This window comes from Salmo salar, chromosome ssa17 (assembly GCF_905237065.1).
Source record: "Salmo salar chromosome ssa17, Ssal_v3.1, whole genome shotgun sequence".
Classification (NCBI taxonomy): Eukaryota; Metazoa; Chordata; class Actinopteri; order Salmoniformes; family Salmonidae; genus Salmo; species Salmo salar.
The window spans coordinates 2,809,084-2,829,411 of NC_059458.1; the positions used below are offsets into that span (position 1 = coordinate 2,809,084).

General features: G+C 42.2%; 1 protein-coding gene across 1 annotated transcript in view; it reads right to left on the reverse strand.

Moving 5' to 3' along the window:
- LOC123728311 (SH3 and multiple ankyrin repeat domains protein 3-like) overlaps window positions 1–20,328 on the reverse strand; it is a 406,162-nt gene that overhangs the window by 135,511 nt on the left and 250,323 nt on the right. The window contains 1 exon segment of the mRNA XM_045700351.1: window positions 4,332–4,440. Coding sequence (XP_045556307.1) covers window positions 4,332–4,440 — 109 coding nt within the window.

Genomic DNA, 20,328 nt, shown 5'->3' on the forward strand with positions numbered 1-20,328 from the left:
CACACACACACACACACACACACACACACACACACACACACACACACACACACACACACACACACACACACACACACACACACACACACACACACACACACACACACACACACACACAGAGGTCACCCCATTGGAGGCTCTCAACAAATGACTGCACAAACATTTGCATAAACATGAGGGAGATTAGCATGAAGAATAATCCAGCTTTTACCCAGCATGCATTGGGATGTGGCAGAGAGGGCCAGACGGATATCGCTCAGTGGGCAGCCAACCTGAACAATCCCAGCACTCGTTATCTACGTCTGTCTGTCTCTCTATCACTGTATCTGTCCATCTGTCTGTCTGTCTGTCTGTGAATATTTCCGTAACAGTCAATCTGTCTATCTATTTCTGTCTGTCAGTCTCTGTATCTGTCAGTCTATCTCTGTATCTCTCTCTCCCTCTCTTTAATAATAATACTGATAATAAGTATCCTCAGGAAGTTCAATCAGTAGAACAGGAACCTCGGTGGGGAGTAAATTCCTGATTGGACGATAGCTGTTTTGATACTGTGTGTCTGAATGTACTAGCAGTATCACAATAATATCTACTCTCTTAATACTGTGGAACATACACTGAGTGTACGACACATTAGTAACACCTCCCTAATTATGAGTTGCACCCCTTTTGCCCTCAGAACAGCCTCAATTCGTCGGGGCATGGACTCTACAAGTAGTCGAAAGCATTCCCACAGGTATGCTGGCCCATGTTGACTCCAATACTTTCCACAGTTGTGCCAAGTTGGCTGGATTTCCTTTGGGTGGTGGACAATTTTTGATACCAGTGGAGGCTCCTCAGAGGAGGAAGGGGAAGACCATCATCCTCAGTGAATTTCATAAAAATGTAAATTGTAAAACATAAAAAATGTATCCTTTTCAGATAAAACTATACTAAATATAATCACGTCACCAAATAACTGATGAAATCACACTACTTTGCCAAGGAAGTCTACAGTAGCCTCAACAGCCCTCTGTAGGGTAGCACCATGGTGCAGCCGGAGGACAGCTAGCTTCCCGTCCACCTCTGGGTTCATTGACTTCAATCCAAAACCTAGGAGGCTCATGGTCCTCACCCCTTTCCATAGACTTACAAACTAATTATGACAACTTCCAGAGGACGTCCTCCAATCTCGATTGAGATTGCGTCATCTGTGGATCTGTTGGCGGTATGAGAATTGGAGTGGGTCTAGGGTGTCCGTGAGGATGCTGTTGATGTGAGCCATTACCAGCCTTTCAAAGCACTTCATGGCTACTGACTTGAGTGCCACGGGCGGTAATCATTTAGGCAGGTTACCTTGGGCACAGGGACTATGTATGAAAGGCATTTAGTTCGTCTGGTAGGCTCGTGTCACTGGGCAGCTCGCGTCTGGGTTTCCCTTTGTAGTCCGTAATAGTTTTCAAGCCCTGCCACATCCGAAGAGCATCAGAGCAGGTGTAGTAGGGATTCAATCTTAATCCTGTATTGACGCTTTGCTTGTTTGATGGTTCATCTGAGGGCATAGTGGAATTTCTTATAAGCATCTGGATTAGTCTCCCGCCCTTGAAAGCGGCAGCTCTAGCCTTTAGCTCAAAGCGGATGTTGCCTGTAATCCATGGCTTCTGGTTGGGATATGTACATATAGTCACTGTGGGGATGACGTCATCGACTCACTTATTGATGAAGCCGATGACCGAGGTGGTGTATTCCCTCAATGCCATTGGATGAATAGCAAAACAGTCACTGGTACTTCCTGCTTTAGTTTTAGCTTGTAAGCAGGAATCAGGAATCAGGAGGATAGAATTATGGTCAGATAGAATTATGGTCAGATTTGCCAAATGGAGGGTGGGTGAGAGCTTTGTATGCATCTTTGTGTGTGGAGTAAAGGTAGTCTAGGATTTTTTTCTGGTTGCACATGTGACATGCTGGTAAAAATTTGGTAAAACTGATTTAAGTTTGCCTGCATTAAAGTCCCCGGCCACTAGGAGCGCCGCTTCTGGGTGAGCATTTTCTTCTTTGCTTATGGCCTTATAGAGTTGGTTGAGAGCGGTCTTACACGGAACCCAAACTGTCTGTGCGCAAGCGCCATCGTGCGCTATTGTGCATAAATGTATTTTTGTCCCCTACACCAAACGCGATCACAAACTGAACCAATGACATTTATTTGGGGACAGGTCGAAAAGCATTGTATGGCAATTTAGCTAGTTAGCTTGCACTTGCTAGCTAATTTGTCCTATTTAGCTAGCTTGCTGTTGCTAGCTAATTTGTCCTGGGATATAAACATGGAGTTGTTATTTTACCTGAAATGCACAAGGTCCTCTAGTCCGACAATTAATCCACGCATAAAACGGCCACCCAAATCGTTTTCTAGTCATCTCTCCTCCTTCCAGGCTTTTTCATCTTTGCACTTATATGGTGATCGGCATCTAAACTTTCATAGTATTACCACGACGACCGGCAAAACAGTACTTCTTTCAATCACCCATGTGGGTATAACCAATGAAGAGATGGCATGTGGGTACCTGCTTCTATAAACCAATGAGGAGATGGGAGAGGCAGGACTTTCAGCGCGATCTGCGTCAGAAATAGAAAGGAGTTCTATTTTAGCCCTTGGCATCGCAGACGCTCGTTGGCGCGCGAGCAGTGTGGGTGCAATAATTGAATAACATGGATTTCTAAATGTGTTTTGCGACGCTCGCGACGCGACGTGTCCGGTCTGGTCAGCATGTTAGTGCCAGCTTCGCTTTGTGGTGGTAAATAGACGGCTACTCCGAATAATACAGATGAGAACTCTCTTGGTAGGTAGTGTGGTCAACAGCTAATCGTAAGGTACTCTACCTCAGGCAAGCAATACCTCGAGACTTCTTTAATATTAGACATCGCGCACCAGCTGTTATTGACAAAAAGACACACACACCCACTCCTTGTCTTACCAGAGGTAGCATCTCTGATCTGCCGGTGCACGGAAAATCGCGCCAGCTCTATATTGTCCGTTTCTTCGTTCAGCCACGTCTCGGTGAAACATAAGATGTTACAGTTTTAATGTCCCATTGGTAGGATAATTTTAATAGTAGGTCATCAATTTTATTTTTCAACGATTGCACGTTAGCAAGAAGAATGGAAGGCATTGGGAGTTTGCTCGCTCGCCTCCGGATTCTCAGGGGGGATCCTCGATCTGCATCCCATTTTCCAGTGTCTTTTCTTTACGCAAAGGCGTGGATCTGGGCCTGTTCCATTGAAAGCAGGATATCCTTCTCATTGGACTCGTTAAAGGAAGAACTTTCTTGCAGTCCGTGGTGAGTAATCACTTCTCTGATGTCCAGAAGTTATTTTCGGTCATAAGAGACGGTAGCAGCAACATTATGTACACAATAAGTAAAATAAATAAGTTACACAAGGCGCCAAAAAAAAATGACAAAATTGCACAATTGGTTGGGAGAATGTAAAACGTCAGCCATGTTATTCGCACCATCTTTATGAATGAGAGTCATCCAATATGCTATAATAGAAATAAGGCCATGCTCATGAAAAATAAATCGTCCTCTCATCTTAAATGGCACTGACCGCCTCTGCTTGACACACACGGGAAACTGTTGAGTGTGAAAAACACAGCATTGTTGCAATTCTTGACCCACTCAAACCGGTGCGCCTGCCACCTACTACCTGTTCAAAGGCACTTAAATATATTTTCTTGCCCATTCACCCTCTGAATGGCACACATACACAATATGTCTCAATGCTTAAAAATCCTTCTTTAACCTGTATCCTCCCATTCATCTACACTGATTGAAGTGGATTAAATAAGTGACATCAATAAGGGATCATAGCTTTCAGCTGGATTCACCTGGTCAGTCTATATGGAATGTTTTGCACACTCAGTGTATATCAAATAGTACTGTGGCTCAGCTAACCATTGTTTGTTCTCTCGCCAGTAATCAGTGACATCTGCAGGGAAGTTGTTTGCACCCAGCGGCAGATAGTGTTGGGCCAGTAACTGTGGGTTGCTAGTTTGAAACCTCGAGCCGTCTAGGTGAGAAATCTGTTGATGTGTCTTGAGCAAGGTAGTTAACCCTAATTGCTCCAGGGTCACCATCAATAATGGCTGTGTCTCAGAGGGAGTGGGCTATGCAAAAAAAAGATTATCACACGTGTATAATCCACACTTGTACAAATGTAAGAACCCAGCCAATTATTATCTCATCAATGAGCATGTTTTTATTCACATTTTGTAGCACTGTTTTGTTTGATCTAAATTAACTCTGCCTGCTCTTTGATTCCATGATTTCTGGATGCTAGAGTTGCAACTGTCTCCTCACCTCCCGATTCAGGGTCGTGGAAGTTGGGGTCCAGACCTTTCTCCAGGAACTTGGACACCTTTTCGATGTTCCTCTGCTGTACATACTCCATAAACTTCTTCAGGTTCGCCTGGGGAGACAGACAGATGGAGAGTGTCACTCAACTAGTATTAAAAACATATTTAAATGTAATTCATGCAAATCTAATTGCATTTAATATTGAGGAGGGGGAGCGGTGTAGAGTTTGAGAAACGGGGTGAGATTGAGAGAGAGAGTGATAAAGAGATAGATAAAGGAAGAGAAATAGAGTGGATAGGAAGAGATGCATCGGGAAGGAGGGGAGAGAAAAAGAGAGGCAGTGAAATAGAGCAAATGAAGGACAGTTAGGGAGATATAGAGAAAGATAAAACATAGAGGGAGAGAGAGCACTGTGATTGGATGATGTAACACTCATGTGGATAGAGATGTTTAATAATGCAGGTGCAAGATGAAAGCTGAAGCACACTCCCGTGTGTGTTTGTGTTCCATGTCAGTCCAAGTGTAAGATTTAGGTGGATACAGTAGTGCATTAGGCACCGTTGGGTAGACCATAATATTCCATCTCTCTGTACTTCCAAAGCAGCAAAAACTCACTTTCTATTCATCAAGAACAAAATACAGGACATAGCACTCTTTAAAGGATCAGACCATTTACCCATGCCTTTTCCTGTAACCAACTAGTTCCTATACTGTGCATTATAAGTAAAGGAGACAGCACTTAGGTTTGGTGTCAAGTCCATTTCAATTCAATAAATTCAGCACAATATGGAAAACACACAGGTGTGGGGTAGATTGGGTGTATTTACAGCCATTGGTTATTGAAAACAGAGGAATTGAGGTGTGGTCTTTACTCCCAATATTCAGTTTTATGTTACAGTTCCACACCAAAGAGGGAATTTTGGATATCCTTATCTTTGTAACCTTTGCTTGATATTCAGCTCATTGCAGTAAAAGCGTTTCAACCATTATAGATGACTATCTCACCCAGATGTTTAGAGAGTGAATTAGGATACGTACACATCTGCATCTGCTGTACAAGGCTGGAAAGCTCATTCATAAAATAACACCATGCAGCCACACACAGAACTGCCCAAATAGGGATTTGGACCAGAATCTATCTGGTCTCCACTGATCTACTTCCGTAGTACTACTGAAACAAGGGGAAGTTTGCAAGCAAAACACCACAGCCATACAGTACAATGTAAGGACAATACATATTGAATACTTTTATCTGAATAAAAGGTTGAGGTGAATTTCCACTTCAATTCAGTTACTTAGTGATTCAATTTGAATTTCTGTTTAATTCCTGAATTGACTGAATGTAAATGGTATTTACCCCCAAGCCTGACTCAAATCCCTATTAGCCTAATTATCAACCTGTAAAATATTCTCAATCAATACTACTGAATTAGAAACCTTGGGTTACTTGAGAGATTCCATATGCTGACAACAGCTTTCTGTGAAAGAATGATTCCACTGTAGCTTTAAATTCAATCCAGCTAACATCATTGAGAAATAGGAAATAGGTAATACAATATTGATACAGCATCTGAAATATTCAATACAGTTTGAACACACAGTATCTGAAGTAGTCAAGACTATATTGGTATAGTATCTAACATAGCTTTATTGTGAGATAAAGAGATGGTATTAAACATAGAGGCTAGAGGAGAGAGCTGTGTTCAGATATAACCCATCTGGCTAACAGAGAGATATCATTACTATTCTATTCTCAAGGTTTCTCTGCCTCACTTGTTACATAACCACCACATGCACTGAAACCTACAGTACACACATACACACAGACACACACAAAGTAAAAGGTGCAGTGACACAAACAAAATATTATTTTTACAGACATACTGTACACACGCTTGCACAAAAACACACACGCACACACCACACACACCTTGCCTGTAGCCAGCATCGCTAATTAGCAGAACATCATGTAGAAGGCGTGTGCCACTCACCATGTAAGGCGTCAAATATATTCGTCCTTCCAAAATCCCTCTCTTTAACTCCTTCACAACTTCACGTCTCTCTCGCGCTCCCTCACTCAGAGACATCTCCTCCGCTCTCGCCCATACCTGGCTACCCTGGCTCACTCACACACACACACACAGGCACTGAGAATGACTGCCGACTGCTCCTCTCACCATCATCAGCTGTACTGAGGAGAAATTCACTCGGGCTTTTTTCAGATTATATGATAAGTGGTTGTTATGGTGATAGGATACAAAGTGTGAGCTCTGACTGCCAGAAACATACGTGTGTGGGAAGATAAGTCTGTGCATGTGTACTATGAAATGCATTACTAGAAAGGCCGGAGGGATGCTTAGCTAGCAATGTGTTTCGTGTAATGTGTGTAATATTGCCCGTTGAGTGCAGAGGAGAGGAGACAGCTTTGTTATGGCTAATCTACTTAAGTACACATCCTAATGAACACCATACACACACACACACACACACACACACACACACACACACACACACACACACACACACACACACACACACACACACACACAGAGTATCATACTACAAAGTGGGAACAGTATACATTTCCCTTCAATGCGGTTCCAGCCACAGGACAGACTCTTTATTGAAATACAAATGCTGTCATTGATGACTGGGAGCCTTGTTAGGTACAGGAAAAGGACAGGAGAGGATGTGCACGTGAGACTGTTTGTTTGTTGGCATATGTCTGCGTCCCAAGTCCCAACTTGATCTCATAAGTAACTGTAACAATGTAATTTCACAGTCTGCGAGAGGCTAACATTCACAGATTTGCAAAACATTACTGATGTTTACAAATAAGTGTGAGAGGTTAGGTTGAAGCATGTTAGCAAGGGGGTTAGGTTTATTTTAGTTTATTGGTAATGGAAAGGGTAAGGGTAAGGTTAGTTTGAGTCATGCTTGAGGGTGCAACACTGCCAAATGTAAAGATCAGACACAAATTGGCCACAAAACAATCCATCTACTGTTACGTTTCTGGTGTGATTTCAGGCTGCCTAGTCTCCAGCTCAGTTTAATTCACAACACGGGTTCAGGGGTAAAATCTAATCGGGTGGTCAATTTGAGACACACACACCGGTCATTCTAATGTCATTACCACGGGGAACCCATATCATAGCAACGGAAGCCCTCCCCATAGTAACGCGGTACACACACAGAAACAGATGAACCAGCAAAAGAGAACTGACAGATATGGGACAGAACACACACAGGTGTCACACACGCACACATACACAAGCACGCCGTGCCACGCACTGATACAGAATTTTAATTTGAGCCAGTTTGTTACAGCAGGAAAATAATCATGCAGAAACAAGAAATGTGAATTATTTAGATTATAATTAATGGACATTTTTGAAGGGGTTGATATATTTTTCGTTACTACAAATCAAGTCTGACATTTTAAAGCGAAAATTTGAAACTTTAGAAGCTTTTTTTAAACCTTGGATACACTACAATTTTGCATTTCCTGTTGTGCAGGAAAATTCTCAATAAAAAAAGAGTGATCAAATTAAGATCCTACATCTGTACTCACGTGTCACAGACACATACACACACACAACCACTGTCTACCTAACAATAACACATCAGAATGCCCTTCAGTCAGGGAGATTTTCTCCTAATCAGCACTGATTACAGACCGTACCTTTCCCTCACTGTATCCAATAGTAAAGGTTAATATCTGCCAACACAGCAGGCCCAACACAGCAGGCCCAACACCCAGCAGATCCTAAATTCACTGTCAGAGCATAAGATATTGTTCATATAACCATGTGATAGTGTGTTTTTGTTGTGTTGTAAATCACAAAGTGCATCTGCATTTCCTACAAAGTAAAGAAATTATCAGCAACAGAAGAGTGATCAAATTAAGATCCTACATCTGTTCACAGTACATGCTACATATTCTTCTTGAGAGGAAGTAACCAAGTATACACTTCAGAGTTCACTGGGGAGCAAGTAACCAAGTACACTTGCCAGGAGAGTAAATAAAGTCAATGACTTTAAGGATTTAGATAAATAATCCCATGGTTTAATCCTGACACTCTTTCTATCTCCAGGGTTTCTCCTCTTAGACTTCATCTGCTACCTTCAGATAATGGCTACTGTCTCCCTCCCTCTGTCTCCCTCCCGGAGTTGTTTTCTCTTCCTTCAGGCATTCCTCACTAAATGTAGCTAATCCTACATTTGCATTTTGTTCACCAGTGTGTTTAGTCCTCATAGTGTAGCACAGTAGGTGAACTCATTAGGTATATCTGACACTCCATGGACTACATTTCCTCACATCATCAATTCATGCCTCTGTAGCTCCTAGTCACAGACAACTGGGTTATAGTATGTACCATCACGGATCAGCAGTCATCATTAAGCCCCAATGTAAAGTAGTGGGTTAATGTCAACTGGACCTGAAATACACACATGCTTTCATACATCACAACTACTTATCATTACATACCAGCGGAAGCAGCCGAACGGCTGGAACAGAGCAAATGGAACGGCATCAAACACACGGAAACCATGTGTTTGATGTATTTGATACCATTCAACACATTCTGCTCCAGTCATTACCACAAGCCCTTCCTCCCCAATGAAGGTGCCACCAACCTCGTGTGTTACATACAGTACTGTATGTAAACACTGTGTGTGGAATATGCACATACTGTACACATCCAGACGCATCACAATTACTCAACCGTCATGAAGATTTGATGTATTCACACATGCTCTGGACCATCATAACAACTACTTAACTATCTCATGTAAACACTAGGCACACTTGATCCAGCGTGCACGGAAACTTACTAGGTGAGCCAAACCAAGGGATCTACACACAAGCTCTGGACCATCTTAACTAGTTGGGCTAACCATCACACGTGAATACTTACTGCCTGTGAAATACACACTCACCCAACATGCCCAGAAACATCACAAGTTAAGCATCATGTGAATACTGTGTACTCTGTTAATTCTAAGTGTCAGGGATCAGAAGGATCACCTGGATCCTCTGTGAATTATGTCAACAAATGATGATATCAGTCATGAGTAAATGGAACCGACAGACAGGCTAAGGAAGCATATAACATGGCTCCCATGGCACCTCCTGTACTACACTACAATGGCCCAGAGCCATATGTTTAGTTTACAGTCACAAAGTATCAATAGCACGTTATGGGGAATAGACAGTCATTTGAGATTTGGTCTTTGTCTCAAATGATTCCTTTCCAACCATTTTGCACTACTTTTGGTACAGAGGCATATGGCTCTGTCACGAATGGTGCACTGATTCCCTATTTATTCCTCACGTTATGTAGACACTGTAGATCTATATCCAACATGCTGTATGTTGGGGAGTCAGTATCTATCTGAAAGCTCAGGGTCATATGGCTTTCAGACAGCTACATGGCTGCACACTGAAGATGTGCACGAGGACTAGGCTATGCAGTACAAGGAAGCATATGGAAGGGAATAATTACATATTTGGACCAACACTAATGCTTTCTGAATCAATGCTCTTTAATAGGATACTTCCTATGCTTGTATAGTTAGCATCAGCAGCAGGGGTGCTCAACTCCCCACCACCAACATAAAGTGATGGCTGTGTTACATGGAGAGGGGGCATATCCAGCTGTCTGTTCTCCATATGTGACACTGATGACGAATTCATTTTATAATTAGTTCACCATTGTGTAGATCATATTAGTGTGTAGATCATAGTAGAAAAGCCAACGATAAAGGCATTAAAGCTTGCGCTCCTTTTTTCGTGTTGATCTCTTTTGGTGGTAGGGGCATTTGATTCAGAAGCCCCTGCGCACCGGGTAGGCAAAGTGTTCCCATTTTTAACCATTTCGTTTTCTGAAAATACAAACTCTGCCTACCCGGTGGACCAGGAGATCTGTGAAAAATCTAGAGTGCCTACTGCGCTGGCCAATCGGATAGCTCAAATCACCGTGCCTACCTACAGCTTCCACGACCCCCGGCCACAGCAAAAAGTTTGACACTAGCTTACGTGAGATTTAATAACTTTTAAAACCATGACCAAGAGAGACTGTCAAAGAATACAGCAACGAGCTGCTGTTTTTATTAGTGAGTTGATATCTACGTTTTATTCAACACTGTCAACACTTTTACAAAATATAAAATGCGCTTCGCTCTACTTCCACTCGCAATGACTGAGTAGTCAAGTGTATCGATAGCCCTACGTTTTATTATTATTAGCAGCTCGACTCTGTCCTCTCTGTCTCTCTCTCTGGTCAGTCTCACCGGAGGAAAGAAGGGAGAGAGCAGGGACCATGAGAGGTTGACCCTCTGCTGCTCCATCCCTCCGCTGAGACTAATGCCATGTTCAAAATAACTTCAGTGTGTTCAAGACAACTGGGTACTCGGGAAAAAATGAAATCCGACTGGGACAAATCTTTTGAACGGTCATCCAACTCGGAAACTCTGGCATCTTTCTAGAAGTCCGACTTTCCAACCTGAAGTTCACTGATGTCATGATTTTTTTGGTTTCCAGTTGTCTTGAAAGCACCATCAGATGCAGGTACAGTCAGTCCAGTAAAATAAAACATTTAATTATTTCAATTTATGCTCAGCTGTGCCCTCGCAAGTGTTACACCAACTAATCTATTTTGTTATCAAATCTTGAGTTTTGAAATATAATATGGTCGAGAAGGACAATATTAGCAGCCCAGGCATATAACCGATATGCTGTGATAATGTATTAGGCCTCTGCACAACCCTCATTCCTACACAACTGTTTTAAGTCAATGCTAATTAATGGTTAATGTTACATTTGTTTAAAAACAAAATCTGAGTGGTCGATATAGGCTTACTGACTGCGAAAGTGATCTTGACTCAGATAAGGTTAGTGACCACTTAAATGGCACATAGCTTGGCTTCAAATGGTGTCTGGATTTTACCCACTTCAAGCATCAAAATAAACATTTGTTTTCTTAAAAGCCTGAAATCAGTGCAACCCAATGTAAACAGCATTAGCCTGAGAAGAGTTTGTTCCAGATCCCCTCCTGTCCTTTTGTTGGCTATCTTATATAAGTGTTAAGATGAAGCAGGCAGGCCTTGACCTGTATGTCCCAGATGCTTTATACAGAAATCATCCTGCTGCAGGGGCAATGCATTTTAATTAAAAAAGAGAGAAAGGAGAGAGAGAGAGAGAGAGAGAGAGAGAGATGGACATTATACTATCATATCCACAGCCAGTGAACAGCTAGAGGAGTAATGGAGTAAGAGAAATATGTCACAGCTCGAGTACAGTCGGCCTCCAACAGCACAGCTACCACTCCATTTCTAATGGGAATCCACAGTATCTAAAGCAGCGATTCTCAACTGGTGGGTCACGACCCGGGAGATTTTGAATGAGTCACGGTGTTTTTGTAGATTTTTTTTCAATTGAAAAAATACTCCAGCCTGAACTTAAATGACTAAAACCAGGTAGATATTGGTAGAAAGTGACTCAATAATGTTATCTCTGAACTATTTTTCTTCAATCACAGTATTTTCAATATAGAGCTATTAGCAGGTTATTTAGTGAATGTGGGTCAACTTTAATTGTTTTCTTGTTATAATTGCTACAATTTCGATCAATATAGTAGTAAAAATAGTTTTCAGATTGCATTTTGGCGAATTTTTGTTGTGATGCAAATATTGCTTCGTGACTGAGACAACCTGGTTTAATTTGGGTCCCGACAAAACCAGCTGAGAAGCAACTGATCTAAAGCACAGCTAACACAACGCACAGAACAATGCGCAATTAAGATAATATGCCTAATATGCATTCATATACAGTGCCAAGAAAAAGTATGCGAACCCTTTGAAATTATCTGGATTCCTGCATAAATTGGTCATAAAATTTGATCTGATCTTCATCTAAGTCACAACAACAAACAAACACAGTCTGCTTATACTTTCAACACACAAGTCATTGTATTTTCTTGTCTATATTGAATACATCACTTAAACACTCACAGTGCAGGTTGGAAAAAGCATGTGAACCCCGAGGCTAATGGCTTCTCCATAAGCTAATTGGAGTCAGGAGTCAGCTAACCTGGGTACAATCATTGAGACGAGATTGGAGATGTTGAGTTAGAGCTGCCATGGCCTATGAAAACACAACAAAATTTGAGTTTGCGTATTCACAAGAAGCATTGCCTGATGTGAACCATGCCTCGAACAAAAGAGATTTCAGAAGACTGAAGATGAAGAACTGTTGACTTGTTTAAAGCTGGAAAGGTTACAAAAGTATCTCTAAAAGCTTTGATGTTCATCAGTCCACGGTAAGACAAATTGTCTATAAAAGTTCAGCACTGTTGCTACTCTCCCTAGGACTGGCCTTCCTGCAAAGATGACTGCAAGAGCACAGTGCAGAATGCTCAATGAGGTTAAGAAGAATTCTTAGAGTGTCAGCTAAAGACTTAAATAAATATCTGGAATATGCTAACATCTCTGTTGCCGAGTCTACGATACGTAAACACTCAAACAAGAATGGTGTTCATGGGAGGACACCACAGAAGAAAGCTCTGCTGTCCAAAAATGACATTGCTGCACGTCTGAAGTTCTCAAAAGAGCATCTGTATGTTCCACAGGCTACTGGCAAAATATTCCGTGGCCAGATGAAACTATAGTTGGAGTTGTTTGGAAGGAACACACAACACTGTGTGTGGAGAAAAAATGACACAGCTCACCAAAATCCCTCATCCCAACTGTAAAGTATGGTGGAGGGAGCATCATGGTTTGGAGCGTGCTTTGATGCCTCATGGCCTGGACAGCTTGCTCTTATTGATGGAAAACTGAATTCTCAAGTTTATCAAGACATTTTGTAGGAGAATATAAGGCTATCTGGCCACCAATTGAAGCTCAACAGAAGTTGGGTGATGCAACAGGACAACAACCCAAAACACAGAAGTAATTTAACAACAGAATGGCTTCAACAGAAGAAAATATTCCTTCTGGAGTGGCCCCAGTCAGAGTCTGACCTCAACCCGATTGAGATGCTGTAGCATGACCTCAAGAGAGCAGTTCACACCAGAAATCCCAAGAATATTGCTGAACTGAAACAGTTTTGTAAAGAGGAATGGTCCAAAATTACCCTGACCGTTGTGCAGGTCTGATCAACAACTACGGATAATGTTTGGTTGGGTTAATACTGCCAGAGTAGGGTCAGCCAGTTATTAAAACCAAGGGTTCACATACTTTTTCCGCCCTGCACTGTGAATGTTTAACGGTGTGTTCAATAAAGACATGAAAACGTATAATTATTTGTGTGTTAGTTTAAGTAGACTGTGTTTTGTATTGTTAGGTTCTTATTTTCAGACTAAATAACTCACAGACACTAGAGAAGCTTAACCAAGTTTAATTCTTCCCAAAGGGTCGACACAGCTGTATTCAGACACTGACATGGCTTCCCCGTGGTGGTATTCATACCCCTCTTTGGGTGGAGTCTCCTCTTATCTCTAAACATTGCATCCTTCTTGCTAAGCAGGGAATCAAGTGCTTCTACACCTGCATTGCTTGCTGTTTGGGGTTTTAGGCTGGGTTTCTGTACAGCACTTTGTGATATCACCTGATGTAAGAAGGGCTATATAAATACATTTGATTTGATATGAGCCTTCAACGGTTTCTCCCCTTATCAGTACTGTCACATGCAATTGTTTTCCTGCACTCAACACATTCCAAGCTTAGTTGTCTACTACAGAGAACCATTCACTTCTCACCCTTTATATACTATGCGTCTGATCTATCATGTCTTTAATATCTCAATGTTCAAAGTTTTACCCCGAATCCAACAGTCTATTGTTGCTGACGATCAGATCCAAGGTGATTCCAAAGGGTTCCCATACCTTTTCTTATTTTGTGCTTTTCTCCCCGATATATGATATTCTTAGCTAATAAACTTTAATTTCTCACACCGCACACTCATTATCTGGCACTCACTATTCGGGGGGAAAACACAGTAGGGAAATCAGGTAGAGTAGAGTATGGTAATATGTGTCTGATGCTGCCAAAACCCAAACATGTCCTACAGACATTAAAGGAGTATTGTCATTAGCTTGTCCAGGCTGGCTTCCAACACACGTCCTCAAACCATCTGGACCTCTCCTCATATCTCATAGAATGAGACGGGGATGGGGGGAGGTAATGGGGAGGTGTTGTGTGTAAGGGGAGTTTGAGAGAGGGTATATGGAGGAAGTGGAGAGTTTTGGTAGGAGTGGGGGAGTTGAATAACTAGAGGTAGATGGTTGAGGGGGATCTTGGTTGGTGAGAGAGTGGGGACAGGGTGTAGAATAAGGGCCCCTGTGCTAGAAGTGGTAGAGTGGAGTAGTTTCATAGTAAGGCTGAGACTCATTCACCAGCTCAATTTTATCCACAAACACATTTGATTCTTTACTCTTGACAGCATCTTTGTTGGGTACCATTCCAGAGGGCTTATTCAAAATGTATGGACATACTGTACATGTTTATATAGAGGCCACATGTTTCATCGTTACTTAAAATACCATGAGAGAGCATCCAGTCTTTTCTATTTAGTGTGTTTCTGTGTGATGCACCCACTTAAATATTGTAGTCTCTGGCACTCAGACTAGGCAGACTCCAAGCATCAATTAGACATAATGACAAGCAAATAAAACCTAGCCGACTCCTCTTTGAGCAAATGAAAGGAATGAGGCATTCTAGCGAGATACAGAATTAACAACCATTTGGATGATGATAATTAACATGATGAACATCAAATGAACATCAAATTAAAAACTCAACCATAACACCAGCTTTCTGAAGAAACTGTCTTTCTGGGACATGAGGGCTGAGGTTAAGAAGAGTATCTCATTTATGACTGAGATGCACACATACATTGTAGAATAATAGTGAAGACATCAAAACTGGGAAATAACACGTATGGAATCAGTAGTAACCTACCTTATCACAACACAACTGATTGGCTCATATGCATTAAGAAGGAAAGAAATTCCACAAATTAACTTTTTACAAGGCACACCTGTTAATTGAAATGCATTCCAGGTGACTACCTCATGAAGCTGGTTGAGAGAATGCCAAGAGTGTGCAAAAAAGCTGTCATCAAGGCAAAGGGTGGCTATTTGAAGAACTCTCAAATATAAAATATATTTTGATTTGTTTAACACTTATTTGGTTACTACATGATTCCATATGTGTTATTTCATAGTTTTGATGTCTTCACTATTATTCAACAATGTAGAAAACAGTAAAAATAATGAAAAACCCTTAAATGAGTAGATGTTCTAAAACTTTTGACTGGTAGTGTATGAGTGTGTGTATGTGTGAGTGTGTGAGTGTGTAGTGTGTGTGCATGCATGTGAGTTGTAGTAGAAAGTTTCACCCAGCTTTGCCCTGATCCTCTCAGGGAACATATCCATTGTATTTTAAGAGCGTCCTGGGTCCTGTGGAGACAGCATTCAGAGCAACTCAACCACAGCTAGATATACTATACAGTATGTAGCATGCATAGTATTTTATTTCTGGCATCCTTGATTTAGCTTGGAGTTTGCACTTTTGGGACAATTATATTCATTGGTTCCATTGTACCAGGCAACTGAAATCAAGTGGAGCTCAAGTATTTGAAGTGTTCAAATGTGTACATTTTAGGAGTCTGATTGAGCAGTCTTCACTCTCGACTCTGGAACACACATACCCCCTGGTGACAGCTGGTCCAGCCCTGTCTGGAACACACAACCCCCTGGTGACAGCTGTCCAGCCCTGCTCTGGACCACACATACACCCTGGTGACAGCTGGTCCAGCCCTGTCGGCTTGTCACCAAAAACACTCAAACCTTTACAGATGCACAATCGAGAGCATCCTGTCGGGCTGTATCACTGCCTGGTACAGCAACTGCTCCGCCCACAACCATAAGGCTCTCCAGAGGGTAGTGAAGTCTGCACAACGCATCACCGGGGCAAACTACCTGCCCTCCAGGACACCACACCACCCGATGTCACAGGAAGGCCAGAAAGATCATCAAGGACAACAACCACCCGAGCCACTGCCTGTTCCCCCACTATCATCCAAAAGCGAGGCAGTACAGGTACATCAAAGCGGGGACCGAGAGAGTGAAAAACAGCTTCTATCTCAAGGCCATCAGACTGTTAAACAGCCATCACTAACATTGAGTGGCTGCTGCCAACATACTGACTCATCTCTAGCCACTTTAATAATTAAAAATGTATGTAATAAATGTATCACTAGCCACTTTAAACAATGACACTTTATATAATGTTTACATACCCACATTACTCATCTCATATGTATATACTGTACTCTACCATCTACTGCATCTTGCCTATGCCGTTCGGCATCGCTCATTCAATATTTTTATGTACATATTCTTATTCATTCCTTTACACTCGCGTGTATAAGGTAGTTGTTGTGAAATTGTTAGGTTAGATTACTTGTTAGATATTACTGCATGGTCGGAACTAGAAGCACAAGCATTTCGACACCGCATTAACATCTGCTAACCATGTGTATGTGACAAATAAAATGTGATTTGATTTGGATTTTGATTTGATTTGGCTATCGGTCATGTCCTGAAGGAGGATTTTGTTGCTTATCCCTCCATGTCACAATGGGCAGAAATCAGCAGAGATTTTGGGGATCGTTGGAATTATCAGTTTTGTTCAAGAGCTGTCGACGGACAACATGTTCGGATCCGAAATCCGCAAACTCAGGCAGCGATTACTACATCTACATGGCCTTTTTCTCAATGGTCCTGATGGCAGTCTGCAATGCAAGGTACCGACCATATCCAGTTAAGTTGCGCTAAATACATGTGACTATATACATATGACATGAAAATTCTATCAATATAAAAGTGATCCGGCATCCCAATAAGAAGATGGAGCCTATGTCCAAAGCATAGACTACACTACGCAGTTGCTACAGCACATATTTGATAGCCTTCATGTTCCTGTTTAATACTAATGGAAACACTTTTTTTTTATTCAAAGGTTCTTCTGGCTTTGATGAAGCCAAGAAGATCTACAACTACCGCCACTCAAGAGCCAGAAGAATTTCAGAGAGCTGCTTTGGGATTCTTGCTACAAGATGGAGGATCCTGGGACGAGCCCTTGAGGTTGCCCCAGAGAAAGCAGAGACCATTATGAAGGCCTGCGTGGCCCTCTACAACTACCTTTGCACAGATGCTGACAACACATTCATCTACATGGTACATCCACCCGACGTTTGTTGACCACTCCACACCCACCTGCTTCCAGGAGAGTGGAGACAGGTGGTATTAGGGGACACAGCTTCCTGGACCCAAGAAACATGTCGGCAGACAGGGCAACCAGGAGTTGTTATAGATGTGCGCAACAACCTCAAAGACTACTTCCTCACACTAGCTGGTTGAGTGTCTTTACAGGGTGCTGCTATCAAGTGTGGCGCCCTAAGGTAAATGTTGGAGTGTGATTTGGAAAACGTGCTGTTTGTGTCATGTTGTGAGCTACACACTTGGGTTTGCGGTCTTTCTTATTCACACTCTACAAATCACAATAAAGAGTACTATAATGACAGTCAATTTATCCTTCATATTTTTTTGGGAGAGTAGACCCTCAAGACCTAACCTTGTGTAGTGGCCTTTCAATGATAACTTTCCTGCCATAGAAAATGGGTGAGAATGGCTGTCCAGTTACAGACAATATGGCTAGACCCTCGAGACATTAACCTCCTCTACATAACACAAGGTTGTACATGGACATGTGTAGTGGCCTATCAATGGAGACCTTCCTGATTTGGTACATGGGTGAGTGTCAGCTGTAGACAATAAGGACAGATCCCCCAAGACATTTACCTCATCTACATAGTAAAATTGTACTGCTTTGTACATGAGCTAAGTAACTGATTCAAATAGTATTCAAAATGAAGTACAAATAACCAGACAAAGACAGTTGCAGACCTTTAGATATTTATTTACGATCACAAGAGAAAAATAGTGCAATGTAAAACAATGTAGTGATGAAAGGGGAAATAAGATAAATTAAGTGAACACCAGTAACATTTTAATGAGGAAATAAGTATAAAAAACATGCAAAACCCCCAGTAAATGACCCTTCATCCTAATGTATAGATATATTTTTTTAAAAGCACACAACAGTTTTTGGGGTGAGACAAACGGGAGACATTGATCAGCAGGAATAGATCCCATCTATGGCACCAGGACGTCATAGATGACCTTTGCTGGACACTGCTGCTGTTTCTGTAACTTCTGCTGCCGTTTCTTTAAGTCATCCACCCGCTGCATAATGTCAGTGCCCAAAGGATCCTCAGCTGTATTCCTCTTCTTGACATTGGAGCTGGGTCGGGGAGCTGGGGTGGAGGTTGATGCAGGGCAGAAAGCACGAATGCATTTGTACAGATGGTGATTACATTAGAACACAATGCAAGCAATCTTAAATAATCTCCATGAGCTCCTGTCACAGCGTCCACAGAAGGTGGCGCCTCTCCTGGTCGGGCGGTGCTTGGCGGTCGTCGTCTACTAGCTGCCACCGATCCATGTTTCAGTGTCGTGGTTATGTCTGTTTTAGTCTGCACCTGTTCCTTGTTTGTCATTAGTGGGGGGTATTTAGTTTGTCTGTTTTGTTTGGGATTCATGCGGGATTGTTGCTTGTTACGTTTATTGTCGTGGGCAGGTTTACTGTCTGTATTGAACTGGAACGCATTTTTGTTAGGCATTAGGGTTGCGCTACATCTATTTTTGGATTTTGGAGCTGTTCTCCTTCTTTTGTTGATTGTGCACCCCGCCTTGTTGCTGTGTTTGCTCTTGGTTGTATTAAACGTCTGTTCAATGGACCTCAGTCTCCTACGCCTGACTTACCTCTTTCCTGCTATCTTAGATAACGTGACAGCTCGTCTGATTTCAGTACTTGTGGTCACCTCACGTCATTTCCGGTCACATCTTGCAGACTTGTTTACGTGCTGCTGTGCGTTTTGTTGCCAACCTTACTTTGCTACCTGACTACTTTACGGTTTTTACTTTTTAATTACCGTTTATATTTTTAGTTTTTTCCTCACTCAACTTTTTACATTCAACTTTTTCACTCCGGACGTTTTATCTGGACATGGTTCGTCAGGACCTCCACCAGCCGACGCTAAGTAGTAACATTAACATGACGCCTTCTAATTGCAGTCGTTGTACTCATAATATACAGGAGAACGATCGCCTTACGCGAGGATAGCTGTGCTGCAAGCCCAGCTTCAGACGCAATCGTTAGGCAAGGGTAATTTCAGTGTAGGAAAGGATGAAACAGCGTCTGTGCCACCAGTAAGTACAGATAGTAACGTTAGTATAAATCCTCGCACGGTCCCCGCAGCCAGACAACTTTCTCATGGTCTGGAGGGAAATGCTGTAGGAATGCTCAACCGGTGTCGGCTCATTCAGCCGACAGAAACTTTCAACTGGTTCTCCCCATTAAGCAGCGAGTCGGAGTCAGAGGCCGAGCCTTCTCTGGTCTCTACTCCTCCCGTTACGGGTCTGAGACGCCGAAGCTTCCCACCATTAGCTCTGACACATTGAAAACGCTAGTCATTGGCGACTCCATTACCCGCAGTATTAGACTTAAAACGAATCATCCAGCGATCATACACTGTTTACCAGGGGGCAGGGCTACCGATGTTAAGGCTAATCTGAAGATGGTGCTGGCTTAAGCTAAAACTGGCGAGTGTAGAGAGTATAGAGATATTGTTATCCACGTCGGCACCAATGATGTTAGGATGAAAACAGTCAGAGGTCACCAAGCACAACATAGCTTCAGCGTGTAAATCAGCTAGAAAGATGTGTCGGCATCGAGTAATTGTCTCTGGCCCCCTCCCAGTTAGGGGGAGTGATGAGCTCTACAGCAGAGTCTCACAACTCAATCGCTGGTTGAAAACTGTTTTCTGCCCCTCCCAAAAGATAGAATTTGTAGATAATTGGCCCTCTTCTGGGAC